The sequence below is a fragment of the Mya arenaria genome, chromosome 4, assembly GCF_026914265.1.
Source record: "Mya arenaria isolate MELC-2E11 chromosome 4, ASM2691426v1".
NCBI classification, from domain to species: Eukaryota; Metazoa; Mollusca; class Bivalvia; order Myida; family Myidae; genus Mya; species Mya arenaria.
This window is the reverse complement of record NC_069125.1, coordinates 63,753,863-63,769,495: the sequence shown is the minus strand read 5'-3', so window position 1 is coordinate 63,769,495 and position 15,633 is coordinate 63,753,863. Positions and strand designations below refer to the sequence as shown.

At 38.5% G+C, this 15,633-nt stretch overlaps 2 protein-coding genes across 4 annotated transcripts; both read left to right on the top strand.

Moving 5' to 3' along the window:
* Positions 1-37: 37 nt before the first annotated feature.
* LOC128231830 (uncharacterized) lies at positions 38-8,515 on the top strand. Of its 3 annotated transcripts, none has more exons than XM_052945046.1 (4): positions 38-160; positions 1,795-1,981; positions 2,323-2,608; positions 4,627-8,515. In XM_052945046.1, exons 2-4 carry the CDS (start codon positions 1,838-1,840, stop codon positions 7,029-7,031), a joined length of 2,835 nt encoding a protein of 944 aa, XP_052801006.1. In that variant the 5' UTR covers positions 38-160; positions 1,795-1,837; the 3' UTR covers positions 7,032-8,515. The 3 variants fall into 3 exon arrangements, with proteins under 3 accessions (XP_052801006.1, XP_052801007.1, XP_052801008.1); XM_052945047.1 differs by having other exon boundaries at positions 49-120; XM_052945048.1 differs by having other exon boundaries at positions 64-114.
* A 403-nt stretch (positions 8,516-8,918) lies between these two features.
* Positions 8,919-15,546, top strand: LOC128229812 (uncharacterized). The gene is made up of 8 exons (XM_052941631.1): positions 8,919-9,416; positions 9,550-9,674; positions 9,869-10,068; positions 10,256-10,429; positions 10,614-10,806; positions 12,118-12,233; positions 12,759-12,843; positions 15,062-15,546. Exons 1-8 carry the CDS (start codon positions 9,292-9,294, stop codon positions 15,268-15,270), a joined length of 1,227 nt encoding a protein of 408 aa, XP_052797591.1. The 5' UTR covers positions 8,919-9,291; the 3' UTR covers positions 15,271-15,546.
* The last annotated feature ends 87 nt before the right edge of the window (positions 15,547-15,633 follow it).

Genomic DNA, 15,633 nt, shown 5'->3' with positions numbered 1-15,633 from the left:
TTATCAGAAAATATTAACTAATTATTGTTGAAGTAGGCGGCAGATGCCGAAAGAATAAAAAACACTTCTCACAGGAAAAATTATATTTTGACAAGAACATCCTTAGAATATAAAGTATTTGTTAGTCTTTATTGGCAGTTACATGTTTAGTAAAGGACTGGTTTGTATAAGTTAACTTGTATTAAATTCTTAAGATTTATTGACATATACGTGATTAAGTGCATGTTTTCTTGTTTCGTACACAATCACTTTCGTTCAAGATAATTTTTAACTTAATGGTAGCTTAATTAACTTACCTGAACTTTTCTTTGTAAGTGGTAGCCTGGCATTAAATGGATCAGTTTCTAAAAGTACATTTAAGGATTGATCACATTTGTTCTTGCAATTATGCTGTTTGCACATAGTAGGGCACCCAAGCATATTCATTGAAGCGCGGTAGGGCTTTTGGTCATTTGCACTAATACCATGCAGCATAAACGCATGAAAAATGTGATCAATACTTTTATTTACAATTAAGATAAGTAAACTTTACAATTAAAATTAATAGTATCTTTTGTTATTTAGTATTAGTTCTTACATTAATGCAACCGACAACATATGTTTGTATAAAGAATACCTGATATTTGTAATGCATATATTGTTGGTTTAATGCAATCGCGCTAATCCAATTGGAGCGCAATATTGAAGTAAAGAATGATGTCATAACTCTTTGTGTGTTATTCAATAGGAACGTCAAGTTTTATCTACACAAAGGACTGGAAGATTGTAAATATTTTAATACTTTAAACAACCTATATGTCGGATTACTGCCCCTAAAAGATTAGTGGTAGAGTGTCCACTGGAATTGGTGTTCACAGCTGGTTCAATCCTTTATCTTGTCATACCAATGACATTAAAAAGGGGTCAGGTCAGGTATCTTACTAGTTCACCTTAATGCCCGTCAACAAAACCTTTGACGATTTCAACACTATGGCAGACTCGAGACTGCAGGGATACATAAAAAATGTCAAAATAATAAACAAGTATCAGTGAACGATCATTACTGTAGCTTGTATCTTACTAGGGTTTTAGCTACAGAGTTATGGGAGGATGCTGCACCCTGTCATTTTTTGGAAGCACCCTTCTAATGTGCACCGTCCTGCCTTAAAAGAATTAAATGCTTAAGATATTAAAATATTTCTTTTGTTTTGATTAAAACTACATATTTGTTAGTTGAAACCTAATATTACTTCAGATAAGACAATTTCTAACATTTTCTATGAAAATCATAATGCTTTATTTTTTCATTGCCCAATACAATGTGTCCTTTTGTCTTTAGGCACCCTGTCCGTTTTCTGTCACACCCTGTTCTTTTTAAAACCTGGCTAAAACCCTAATCTTACTTGCCTGACCTTCACCATGACAGTGTAGTATGGGGGAATTTGGAGTACTCAGAACTAATTAAAGCTTAAAAATATGGCTGTATGTGTATTGATTAGTGCTTAATTTACACTATTAAAAAACCCAGAGATTCATTTATATAAGGGTTATAGGGTAGTCATGTAGTTCAGAAAACACTAACTTTGGTGCATTATCAATTTCCACATCTTTCGTTCAATCTGTTGTTTTTTTCTTCTTAAAAAATGTTGAAACTTCTATCGCACTCAAGTCTCCTTATATCTCACTCTGTATCTTCAAAATTGCTGTGTCTTCAGCAAATGCGTATGTTCCTGTGTAAGGTTTGACATTAATGGAAGGAAGATTGATATATAACTTGCTTACAGATAGAATATAACAAACTGACCTTTTTTGTAGATATGGGACTAAATTCACTTTTATAAAGTTGAAAAAAATCACGATGGGTCTAGCAGAGGAGGAGGTGTTGATTCGGGACGACTCTGGCCTTCTATTAGAGGATGGCGACGTCCGACCACAAAGCAGGCTACACTGGTGTAACAAGCTCTCGAACACACTAATACTGGCAACAGCATTTTTTGCCTTGGTATATATTTATTTATTTAGAATGCCTATTGTAGCTAAGTAACTGTTAAATTAGTGCTTTACCTAACTCTCATATTCTCTCATTTCCATTTTTTTGACATATTTCCGTAAAGAGTTTGAGCTAAAGCATTTGCTTGCTTATATTTAAACCTTTTTTGAAACATCATAGTTACGAGAAGACTATTGCAGTACCAGTAAATCTTGTAACATGTAATTGTAATGTATAAAGTTGAAGATGTGGGAATTATTATCTATTGTTTCCATCAAGTCCATATTTCACCAACCACTGCATGTTGAAGACAAATGCAAAATTCCTGATTACCAGTATTATTTTTGTTTCAGGGTCTATGTGTGGCAATACCAGGCCCAACGTTGCTTGACCTTGGTGACCAGGTAACAGCCTCCACGTCTGTAATGATGGTTGTTTTTGTTTCCCGCTCCATCGGCTACCTGCTGGGGGCGCTGTTGGGGGGAGCGCTCCTTGACTGCTTCAATCGCCAGCTGCTCCTGTTCTGCGCCCTTCTGCTGGCTTCCGTGGCCACGGCTGTCATCCCCTGGTCTCTCACACTGCTTGTGATGTCTGTCATGTTTGCACTGCAAGGAGTGACTATGGGCACTCTAGATACTGGTATGATGCAGTAAAGTATTTCCTGAAATCCAATGTTATTTTCGATTTGCTCTAGATTTTTTTATGCCCCCGAAGGTGGGCATATTAAAATCGCACCGTCCGTCCGTCCGTCCGTCCGGCTCTTTAACTTTCCCTTGTATGGACAGATTTTAAAATAACTTGCCACATGTGTTCCACATACCAAGACGACGTGTGGCGTGCAAGACTCGTGTCCCTACCTCAAAGGTCAAGGTCACACTTAGTGTTTATTCACAATGGAGTGCTGCATATAAGGACATAGAGTACAGGTTGTCGTGTCCGGGCTGTAACTTTCTCTTGTATGGACAGATTTTAAAATAACTTGCCACATGTGTACCACATACCAAGACGATGTGTCGCGTTCAAGACCCTTGTCCCTACCTCAAAGGTCAAGGTCACACTTAGTGTTTATTCACAATGGAGTGCTGCATATGAGGACATAGAGTACAGGTTGTCGTGTCCGGGCTGTAACTTTCCCTTGTATGGACAGATTTTAAAATAACTTGCCACATGTGTTCCACATACCAAGACGACGTGTCGCGTGCAAGACCCGTGTCCCTACCTCAAAGGTCAAGGTCACACTTAGTGTTTATTTACAATGGAGTGCTGCATATACTGACATAGAGTATAGGTTGTCGTGTCCGGGCTGTAACTTTCCCTTGTATGGACAGATTTTAAAATAACTTGCCAAATGTGTTCCACATACCAAGACGACGTGTCGCGTGCAAAACCCGTGTCCCTACCTCAAAGGTCAAGGTCACACTTAGAGTTTATTTACAATGGAGTGCTGCATTTACTGACATAGAGTATAGGTTGTCGTGTCCGGGCTGTAACTTTCCCTTGTATGGACAGATTTTAAAACAACTTGCCACATGTGTTCCACATACCAAGACGACGTGTCGCCTGCAAGACCCGTGTCCCTACCTCAAAGGTCAAGGTCACACTTAGTGTTTATTCACAACAGAGTGCTGCATATAAGGACATAGAGTATAGGTTGTCGTGTCCGGGCTGTAACTTTCTCTTGTATGGACAGATTTTAAAATTACTTGCCACATGTGTTCCACATACCAAGACGACGTGTCGTGTGCAAGACCCGTGTCCCTGCCTCAAAGGTCAAGGTCACACATAGTGTTTATTCACAATGGAGTGCTGCATATAAGGACATAGAGTATAGGTTGTCGTGTCCGGGCTGTAACTTTCCCTTGTATGGACAGATTTTAAAAAAACTTGCCACATGTGTTCCACATACCAAGACGACATGTCGCGTGCAAGACCCGTGTCCCTACCTCAAAGGTCAAGGTCACACTTAGTGTTTATTCACATTGGAGTGCTGCATATAAGGACATAGAGTATAGGTTGTCGTGTCAGGGCTGTTACTTTCCCTTGTATGGACAGATTTTAAAAAAACTTTCTACATGTGTTCCACATACCAAGACGACGTGTCGCGTGCAAGACCCGTGTCCCTACCTCAAAGGTCAAGGTCACACTTAGTGTTTATTCATAATGGAGTGCTGCATATAAAGACATAGAGTATAGGTTGTCGTGTCAGGGCTGTTACTTTCCCTTGTATGGACAGATTTTAAAAACACTTGCTACATGTGTTCTGCATACGAAGACAATGTGTCGTGTGCAAGACCCATGTCCCTACCTCTAAGGTGAAAGATACACTAAGTGTTAATTCACAAGGGAATTCTGAATATAAGGACATAACAGTGTAGGTTGTCAAGTATGGGTGGTATTTTTTTATGTTCAGAGGCAATTTAAAATAACTTGCCATATGTATTTGACACGTAAAGGCAAGATAAACTTTTCATGTACTGACCTTGTTCGTAGGTCAATGTCACATTCGGGGGCATTCGTCACATACTGTGACAGCTCTTGTTAATTACTGAGGTGATTAATATAATGGTTTAAAAGGAATTTGTCACTTACAAATATAATGTAATTAAGAAGCTATGACTTAACTTGGAAGTTGTAAGATATCTGACATTCTCTTTTAGGAGGGAATGTGTTCTGTATCCAGCTATGGGGCAGACAGAATGGACCCTATATGCAAACCCTGCACTTTGCCTTTGGTATAGGTGCCTTTATAGCACCACTTCTAGCTAGACCGTTCCTGTCCCCGGACCCTGTAGGGCTTACAAACTACTCTGCAGGTGTAGTGCAGGGAAACATCCCAGTATCAACGGACCTGCATCATCAATTACCCTTGCTCCTTAACAGGACAAACAGGATCAAGGGTCTGCTGGATGTTGAAAATTGGCAAAACAGGAAATCCATTCATGAAGGGGATACACATTCAGCGACAAAAAAGTCAAGGTACTTGAGGGAAAGAGGAGATTATGGTTTCAAATTGGACGGATATATAGAACAAAGTTATAACAACTATGTAATTAATGATAAAGTTAGCATAAGACTTAAAAGACAAGGAAATGCAAATAATCAGGACAAAAGTCAGAGTGGTTTCTGGAAATGGAAGGGGAGTGGGTCAAAAAGGTTTGTAAGAGATGAACCTGCACCTAATCCAAATCCAACATCAACAGACACTCACACAATTATTTCTTCAAATAATGCTGTAAATCACTTAACCTTGACTGAGTTTATAAACAGCTCTGATAAACCAGCAAACAGCAACACTACTGAAACCAATCAGCAGACATCAGACACAAGTGTGGCAGGTGGAAATGGCAGCACAACAACACCTAAGATTTTAACATCTGTGTCAATTTCACAACCCATTCAAAAGGTAATGAAACCATTGGCATCCACAGACAACGGTAGAAAACCTGAAACAGCAGATGGCTTGAGCAAAAACACTGTTGATGATCACCTTAAAAATGCTGAGAACCAAGCTGTTCCAGTTGAAGAAAATGAAAAACCTGGTAGTGCACATGAAGGAATTTTAATTGGAAAGGTCAATTTGACAAACCTTGAAAATGGCACAATCAGTACAGATTTAGATGATGAACCTTTCAACTCTTCATCAACTATCAATGGTACCATTGTAGAGAAAGTAACCATAACAACACCAGTTGGATCCCCCACTAATGTCAGTAGGGCTTATATTCAAGCAAATACTACACCTGGTCCTGTAGCTTCCAAACCAGTGCCTCTGTTGGTGCCTAAGACCTCAAGTTCAACCTTGAAACCTACGACAGTCACAGCCACTTCCACAACAGCTATTACAAGCACTACAACACAGTCAACAACAACAACCAAACCTACTACTTCAACAACTAAATCAACTACCACGAAAGTGTCAACTCACCTGACAACTGCTACACAGTCAAGTACTCAGAAAACAACAAACTCTCCCAAAATAGAGAAGCCTAAAGTTACAAAACTAACAAACCGCCCATCTTTCACAATTAAGCCATCCCCACCAAGTGTTGAAAGCAATACTAAAGTAACAGTGAGTAGCACTGTCCCTACTCCTGGAAATTCCACAAAGCCAATGACAAGTGTGGACACCTTCATCCATAGAGTGAAAAATCTATCGAGAAAAAGTAAAATCCGGATTGCCTATTTGATCATTGGGCTTCTTCTTGTTGTTAGTGCAATTCTGTTGTTGGTAATGTATTGCAAAAGGCACAGACTCTCAGTGAACCAAGATTTTGATGACTATGACCGACCGAAAGGCGTAAAATTCTGCTACAAAGCAATTTTGATGATATTGTTTGGAATATTTTTCTTCCTATACATTGGACTGGAGGTGACATTTGGTGCCTTGATCACAACATTTACAGTGGATTATAATAACTGGCCCAAAGAACAAGGTGTGACTGTGGCTGCAATATTCTGGGGAGCCTTAGCTACAGGACGTGGGTTCTCCATATTCTTAGCGAGGTGTTGCAGAGCAAATGTGATGTTAATCATAGATTTAGTATTCATGACAATTGGAAGTCTGGTATTATCATTTGCCTTAGAATATCATGACAAGGCAATTTGGTTGGGGACTTTGATATTAGGACTAGGAATGTCCTCTGTATTTCCAGCGGGCATTTCCTGGGCAGAGAGGTTTATCCATCTTTCTGGGAAGTCAACAGCGGTGTTTGTGATTGGATCAGCAGCGGGCCAGATGTTCATCCCGAGTTTGACTGGATATTTATACGAGAACCTCGGTTTCATGGTGTTGATGCGGGGATCCCTAGCTTTAACTCTGTCATTAATAGTGCTATTTATAATGATAAGCTGTTTGGGGCGTAAAATGTCTCATTTTGTTACAGTTGGTAATAGGAATGGATTCCTCCCCCTGTCTGAGAATGATGATCGGGATAATGAAGAAGATCTGGAGATGGATTTGGTGCACTTTAGTAAATCCAATGCCCGCAGTCGTCATGTCAGGATGAATGGAGGAGGGGATGCCCAGTATCATGTCCTTATTTCGGACCTAGATGATGACTAAGGTCGATGTGTGTACAGTGGATCTGGCTTGTTATTTGTTAATGTTGACTCTGCTTATCATTGCTTACTGTTATTATTGTTCAAATGATTTATGTGTTATTACTTTGCTTTAAGTTACTTGAGAAGTACTTCTCAACAGCGATGTATGATTTCTTGGTTTCTTGCTTTAAGCATTCTGTTGATAATTTCTTGCTTGAATCAAGCTTGAATCAAGCTGTTAATGGTTTCTTGCCATTAGAATTCTATTAATGTTACATGTATTGTCAATATTGTTGTGCAGAACCTTCAACACAATAAATAAATAATGTTAAATGTAATAGATACATGTATTATCTAGTCTTCTTTGGCATCATTAAAGGAAGTAATGATTAATTATCTTTATACCATAGACATAATTCAAATTCACAGTTTATTCAAAGAAATAGTCATAAATGTAAATAATCCACATTGAAAACTTGTTTAATTCTCAGTCCTGATGTTGTAACTTGTAATAACAAAGTTGAACATCCGTGTATACTCATTTGTTTATATCCGTTTATATATGTTTATCATCTTGCATACATCCATGTGTTTTTGCTTCAACATTAGCCTGGAGTATGTGACTTGTGTTGATGTACTGGAGGTTTCCTAGATAACCTCCAGTCTGCCCAGTAAGGTGGGTGATTTGTAAAGTGTTCATCAGTGTTATATAACGCAATATTTTAGTGCAAATACACATGTGTTATTGTATAGTTCACTGTTAAGTGCTAATAGTTCTGGTAATATCAGCTTAAAGTATAATGTAAAATATGTTTTTAATTAACCTTTTTTTAGAAATTTCCTGTTCAGAATATGTTATGATTCCAGAAATGTTATTTTTCAATTAATGTTGATTGAACTAGCTCTCTTTCACTACAACATCTAATTGGAGTAAAGTCTGCCAAATGTGATATTAAAATAATTTATTAATTAGATACAACGCAATTAAATTAATTACAAAAAATGACCTTTTATACAATATTGTGTTCATTAAAAACTTTCATCTGAAGTAAATAATACGTTTACTTATTTTGTACATGACCTTAAGACAGAGACATCTATATCGTAAGGTCTGTTATCAGACTTGAATTTCAGTTCTAATCAGAGTTTTAATACATATGTGTATTATCATACATTGTCAAGTCCGCTATTCACTGACGCAAATGGGTGCAAAAACTGGTTACAGGAGCTGTACTAGTTGAATTTAAGTGTTTTGATATAAGTTATATAATTTACTTCTTGTGCCAAAGATGGTCTTGGAACTTTCTTTTATAAATTTGTGCAATTTCCCGTAAGGCTTTTTGCTTTAAAAACGGACATGTGAATTTTGCAGATTGTTGCTTAATTTTTCGTTTTTAAAACTGTTATTTAAAAAGTTATCTTAAGGTTCAAACGATAAATGTGTTGTGTACCAGAGTTGTTCCCCTTTATTTGCAATTTTAATTGTAATAAAATGTTCAAATTCTTTCAACAGCTTGTTCTTCATTGTAAACATGATAAATGGTGACGTAGATGGAAGTATGTGTCAGTCAGCTAGATTTACTGTTATGTTGTGTTGTAAAACTATAAGTAGAAGTGGATATGATTGTCATTTGTCCGGCTGTCTTTTACATGTACATATATGACCATACATACATCATGAACGCTGTACATATATTACCATACATGCATCATGAACGCTGCTGTCACAGTTGAAAGGTTGGAAGTCCTTTTTAAAAGCATAATGACAAGAGTTGCCACTTCGCTTATACATGATGTACAGGACAGTTCAACTTGCACTTAATAGCGAAAGAGGTCCTACCTGTTTAAGGTAGCCTTGGTCAGTGGCCGTATCACAGTGTCTGTACATGGGGCGTTGTGGTACAGTGTGGATACAAAGATAAGCCTGGAACGAGGACCTGTGTTGTATTTGGGTTTGATACTGACGCCTTGTATTTTGCTGTGTATTTGGTTTGTTTCGCGTGTATGGTGACGCTAGGATTACTTAAACACCAAAATTACTAGCGGAATGAAGTAAATGCGCTTTCAAAATTAAACTTGTATTGAACGAACGTTGGTAATAGTGACGTTTAGAAATACTGAAAGTCTGATATTATCACATGTTATGAGCTAGTACCCCTCTTCACTAGAGTTACTGTGGTATGTTAGATAAGTGAAGTTATTATCATATAATTAAGGAACGTTTCTTGGTCATATTTTGACAGATGTCTTAATATACACAGCTACTATACCGCTAAAAGGAAATGGCGGAGGATCTACCACCGGAAGTAATGTTGCCGCGTCTGAGTCGCGCGCTGTCAGTGTGTGAGACTCAGCTTGCCCACGAGCTGTGGTCGGAGGAGGTCAAGCAGCCGTCAAAGTTACAAAGGTAAGCTATGTTCCTAAAAGCATGCTTTCTATGCATTATAGTCTAACAATAACAAAAAACGTTTGATGGCAGCATGCTCTGCCCAATGCGATTAAGTAAGAACCTTTTGCTAGTGGCATTCCAACACCCACAGGATTCGTTCCCGTGGCACGGACCTCTTGCACAGCCAGGGTGTTCTGCTAGCTGTTGTCATACTGAACTGTGTCGACTGTATCCTCGTCCTCTCAGAGCTCATGCTAGACGTCTACTTCGTGAAAGGTGCAATGCTCTTGTCATGTATCGCTTAGAACAAGCAAGTATGCAGTTATATATTATATATAGTGCAGCTACAGAACGTCTATGCTTAGAGCGTCTAAGTAAGATTTTGGTTAAACAGTTGAAATTAAAAAAAAGCATGCACTGGAGAACAATGACGACCTCTTTGATAACATTGCGATGACCTGAATCTGCAGATATGATAGTGACGGCTGAGCATACGATGAAGACGTTTAATCGGAAGTTGCAGGAGCGCTACCCGGCCCAGTTTTTTGGACTGTTGCTGCACGATACCCACGAGTTTTACAACCGCGTACTGCGCGCCCATCTGATGTGGAACACGACCGACAAAGGCGCAATGGAGGGAAGCAAATCTGTCCCGGAGGCTTTCTATTCGGTTGGTCAAATTTTCCTGTAAAACATGAGTCTAAAATAATATCATTCTAGGGAACACTGAGCTTCTGTATAGTTATTTTTTATTTATTAAATTAACTGTAGTTTTTGTCCAATACGAAAAATAAGACTATGTTGAAAAAATAAGATATATAAATCGTTTCTTTTCTGATCATTGGTTTGTTCATCAGGTTGGTGGTAACAACAGTTTAGTCGTGGGTCTGGATAGCGGGGCCGGGCCGGTATTCTTTTATGACGCGGACGACCCTGAGTTTCTTGAGGATGTGACCCTCAGCGCGGAGGAAATTGTGTCGCACGCCCTCCACAAGACCAGCATCGCCATACTCGCTACCCTCGTCATCTATGTAAGTAAACAAGTTCTCGAAAGTAGCTTAAGTCCATATTTGTCCACAGCAGAGACAGGAAAAAGTGAGAACCAAATATTGTGCGCACTACTACAGTATTTGCTAAATGTCTTGCACTATCATCCATAGCATGTCCGCGTTCCTACAACAGAGCTTTATGTTTTCTCATATTTTCGCATTACAGACCGTACTGAAGGTGTTCTGCTATGGTTTGTCGTTTGTGAAACATAAGATGGAGGTGTTTGACGGTATAGTTGTCGTGGCGTCCTTCACACTGGACGTGTGCTACATCAAGGGCCTAACCAACTACCCCGTGGAGTCCTTCATACTCATTCTGACAATCATGGTCCCTTGGAGGGTTATTAGGGTCCTCAATAGTGAGTACCAACCTTAAACAGTGAGTACCAACTTTAAACATGAGTACCTTCAACATGAGTACCTTCAATAGTGAGATCTTACCCTCAAGAGTGAGAACCAATATTTGACAGTGAGTACCAACCTTCAACGGTGAGTACCAACCTTAAACAGTGAGTACCAACCTTCAACAGTGAGTACCTTCCTTCAGCAGTGAGTACCATCTTTAAACGGTGAGTACCAACCTTCAACAGTGAGTACCAACCTACAACAGTGAGTACCAACCTACAACAGTGAGTACCAACCTACAACAATGAGTACCAACCTTCAACAGTGAGTACCTACCTTCAATAGTGAATACCAACCTTCAACAAACCTTCAACAGTGAGTACCAACCTTCAACAAACCTTCAACAGTGAGCTTCAACAGTGAGTACCAACCTTCAACAGTGAGTACCAACCTTCAACAGTGAGTACCAACCTTCAACAGTAAATACCATCTTTAAACGGTGAGTATCAACATTCAATCATGATTACCTTCAAGAGAAAGTACCACACTTCAACAGTAAATATCAACCTTTAACATTGAGTACATATCTTTAACAGTAAGTATCTTCAACCATGAGTATAAACCTTCAACAGTCAGTACGACCCTTCAACAATTAGTACCGATCTTTATAAGTGAGTTCAGCAATAACTACCAACTCTTGACAGTCAGTTACAACGTGTGTCATGAAAAATACAAAACTTCAACAGTGATTATACCAACCTTTAACAGGGAATACTTAAGCCTTCAACATTGAGTACTATATACAGGGAGCTCTTTCAATAGTTATTACCTTCAATAGCTAATACCACCTTCAACGGTAAGAATCAAACCGTCGGCAATAAGTACCTTCATCATTGATCACCAACCTTAAACGGTGATTTACATCCTTCAACAATGAATTGAAAAGTGAGTACCAAACTTCAGCAGTGAGTACCAACCCTTAACAGTGAGTACCTTGATTGGTGAATACCACTCTTCTACCGTGAGTACCAATCTGTGATAGTGAGTTAAAATTTTAAACCTCATCCGGAACATTATTGTATCTTGTAGGGTGATCATGCAGCGTCCTCAATAATGATTAGTGTTCACATGTAACAGAACAAGAATTATTGCAGCTCTAAATATCGTCGATTTGTCAACAGTGTAATCTGGATCCAAACAGTTACTACACAAACATTTTAAATGATTTTCCAGCAAACGCTCCAGAAGTATAGGAATATAATACGGATGTACATGTAAAATCGTTTATTCACGGCACGATTCCTCATGCCTCAAATACTCTACAGGTCTGGTTATCGCAGTGAAGGACAACTACCACTTTATGATGAAGCTCATGTACCGGAAGTCCCAGTTTCAGCGCGACCGTATACGCCACCTGGAGACCTCTGGGAGAGACCTCCGGGTAGGTAGTGGCGGTGTGGGCAATAAACGATGCTGACATCGGCGCAATACGTACTCATAAAAATTCAACAATGCACAACTTTTTATCACGTGTGTATATAATACACGATCAATCTTGAACATTTCAATACTGCTTTCAACGCATTATAAAAGCTTAGCTGTTTTCATGTCTGTAATTTGTATTGATTTTCATAGGTGGTAGTTCCTAAAGGGTAATTCAATTTAAATCGAACATTAACTTCATAGTCATATTTCAGAGACATAATGCAGTCCTAAATGTATATTTCATATATATATATATATATATATGTTTGCACTTTTCCTTAATTCCTTTCAAGTGATGCCGACATATCATGCGTTTACAAAGCGTTATTATTCACCATGTGTGTGTCATATATCTTGATTATCTCAGCACCGATTGTGTTATCTTTCACTCCACTTTTCAACTCGACAGCGTATACTGCCGGTAAATGTGTAAGAGTCCGAAAGGGTTGCACTAGGCTTTGATTCTGGTTTTACCCCCCAGGTACTGGTGGAAGTACTGAAAGACAAATGCGAGCTTGCTGGAGTGTCCATAGATCATCTTAAAATGGCGGAGGATCGAAGGAACGGTTAGTCAGCAAATACGACTACGGTCGTTATAGTCTTAATACCATAGTGATGGTTGTTTGTTGTATTGCATTGCATTTGTATTCCTTCAGTTAAGTTATGCAATATGCACCATGGATATAGCTTATATAGTCAATTGTTCGATTAAGATTAGCGAGAGATTAACATACGTGCCTTATGGAGGTTTACATTCATAGTGGATTAGCTGTGGAATAAGGTCCAGATATAGTTAATTACTTTATGTATAAGCAGTTATTGTATTAGTCGTTTTGATGTGAAACGTTCACTCGGGCAAAATACTTTACGCACATGCATGTATAAATACGTTGAGAAAGCTTAAAATATGTTTGTGCATATCATGGTTACGCATCAGGCGTGCCTTATTGATATACATGTAGTTTTTGACTAAGTTTTTGGAAGGAAAATATCTGGTTATAAGATAAGAGTACGACTTTGGTTGAACAAACGGATGGTCCAGTTGGTGAACGGCAAGCTGGAATGGCGGGTGGGCAGTTGCATGGGTGGTCGCCAAACTGCTGGCTTCCGCTCAATAATTTTAGTTTGTATAAAGATAATGATGACACTTGTGTGTATAGGTAGTTAATGTGAAAACGTATCTTTGAGTAGGGGAGCGAGCTTGTGTGGTCGAGGTCGCTGTTAAAAATGATTTCCGCTTTAACTAACTTATGATAGCAATAATTAATATTGTAATATATTCCTTTTAAAGTATTTTTATTTTTATTAGGCTTTATGTAATATCGATATTGTCATCATTGTGGAATGGCGTTTAAGAAATATTCCGTAGAACACTTAAAACAACATATTAAAGCACACAGAATTCCTTTTTTTTAAACTGAAGGAATATAAATACGGTAAGGTCGGAGCCTATTTCGTAGGTAGGGTCTGGTAACTCGGACCATGACCCCGTTTCGCTGCTTAAGGGTGCTCGGGTTCAACCATAAAGTAACGGTCAGAATCTATCACATAGAACACTTTGGTCAGTATCAAATACAATCTCGAAACTTGCCGTAGATGCTCAAGTTGTTTCGATTGAAAATCTATGCGATAAATGTCCATACGATATTTTTATTTAGACGCAGCTTACGCCAAAGACGAGGTTACGCCTAGAGGCCTTACGATCTTTATTGACCCAGAAGTATATTTTTAGGCCTGTGAAGACATAATTTGGTATTGATTTGAGGGTCATCGGGGCCAAGGACGCTGTTACTAAATAGAAAATGGTTTTCAATCAATAACTTCACATAGGCATAACTTTATTGTTGAAATTTGTTGTGCTGTAAGTTTGGTCGCAGATACATTATGGGATTGATTTGGGGGTCAGTGGGGTCAAGGTCGCTGGTACTAAATATAGAAAAAAGTTTTTCGCAATAACTTTATTTAGGAAAAGCTAATATATTATATGAAGTTGTATGTCTTTGATGTATGCAAACTTGGCTTGACTTATGTGAAGAGGTGGCACGGACTGTTTTTGAAGTAGGTGGGAAGAAGGTCAATGTCGCTGTTACCAAAGATAGTATAATAGTGTCGCTAAATAACATTGGACTCGATATTATAAGAGAGAGTGTATGTAAATGGATGAAATTTGATGTAAGCAAGCTAATGTGAAGACGTATATTGTGAATCTGGTGACCGTCAAGGTACATGAAGGTCGCTGTTACAAAGATTGGAAAATGGTTTCCGCTAGGAATAGCTTATAGAAATAAAGCTTACAGCTGTGCGAAGCTTGTGTGAAGAATTACAACATGTTGTGCCGAAACCTATGTGAAGACATATCTTGTGGTTGCTTTTGGGGTCAGAAAAATTAAAGAAGCAGTTACTTATACTAAACAAAAATGTTTTATGCTTAAAAACTTCAGTTTGCATTTGATTATAGCAATGTAAATTGGTATATAGCATATTCAAGGTCAATGTCATTGATCATGAAGATAGATACAGTTTATCTCATCATCTGAGTAATGAAGCTTAGCAGAAAGGATGTTAACATGAAACGTATGTTTGGCTCAATGAATGTACGAATTATGTGCAGTTGTAGATATGATTTGGGGTTGGTAAGGACAGGTTGAAGGTCACTGCTTGTATTTAGATGTACAAAACTTAATTGTGCACATTTTCCTGATTTCACAAATGAAAAACCTGCTTTCTTATTATTGTGGCGTATAAAGTTTATGTAACAGACCAGTTGGTGAATCGCTTTTTCAGATACAAAACAACGACCGTTCTTGGCCTGCTTGTCTGGCCAGTTATCCACGACCGACCTGGACACACTAACGCATGATGTCAGCGAACACTGTCTGTCACAAGCCAAACAGAAAATCATGGGGGGAGAGGTAGCGTCGCACCCCGAAAATTGCGTGCAAGATCCGCTGCTGGAATCTGCAGACGTCAACCGACGGGCTGTGCACTTCTGAATCATATCCGCACCTTGTCCTCGTGAATTGTACAAAAATATAACATATCTCGTCTACGTCGTACAGAGATTCGACTTTGAATTCATTTTTACAAAAATCTACCTCGTATTCCATATCTCAGGGATTCATTTCCTCACATACTTAAAAGAGTAGCCGTTAGAGCGGTTGTGACTTTAGAACCGATACATTACGTCCACACTTCTGTCCTTCATCTCGTATCACACCTTAGTAGCCATTGATTGTCTAGATGTATTACCTATTATAAATAATAGCTTTGTCAACTGTTTTGTTATGATATTGAATGTTTAATAAATGCTATTCCTTTGTAAGACCGTGTTTTAGACAAACCATACTCCATAGACG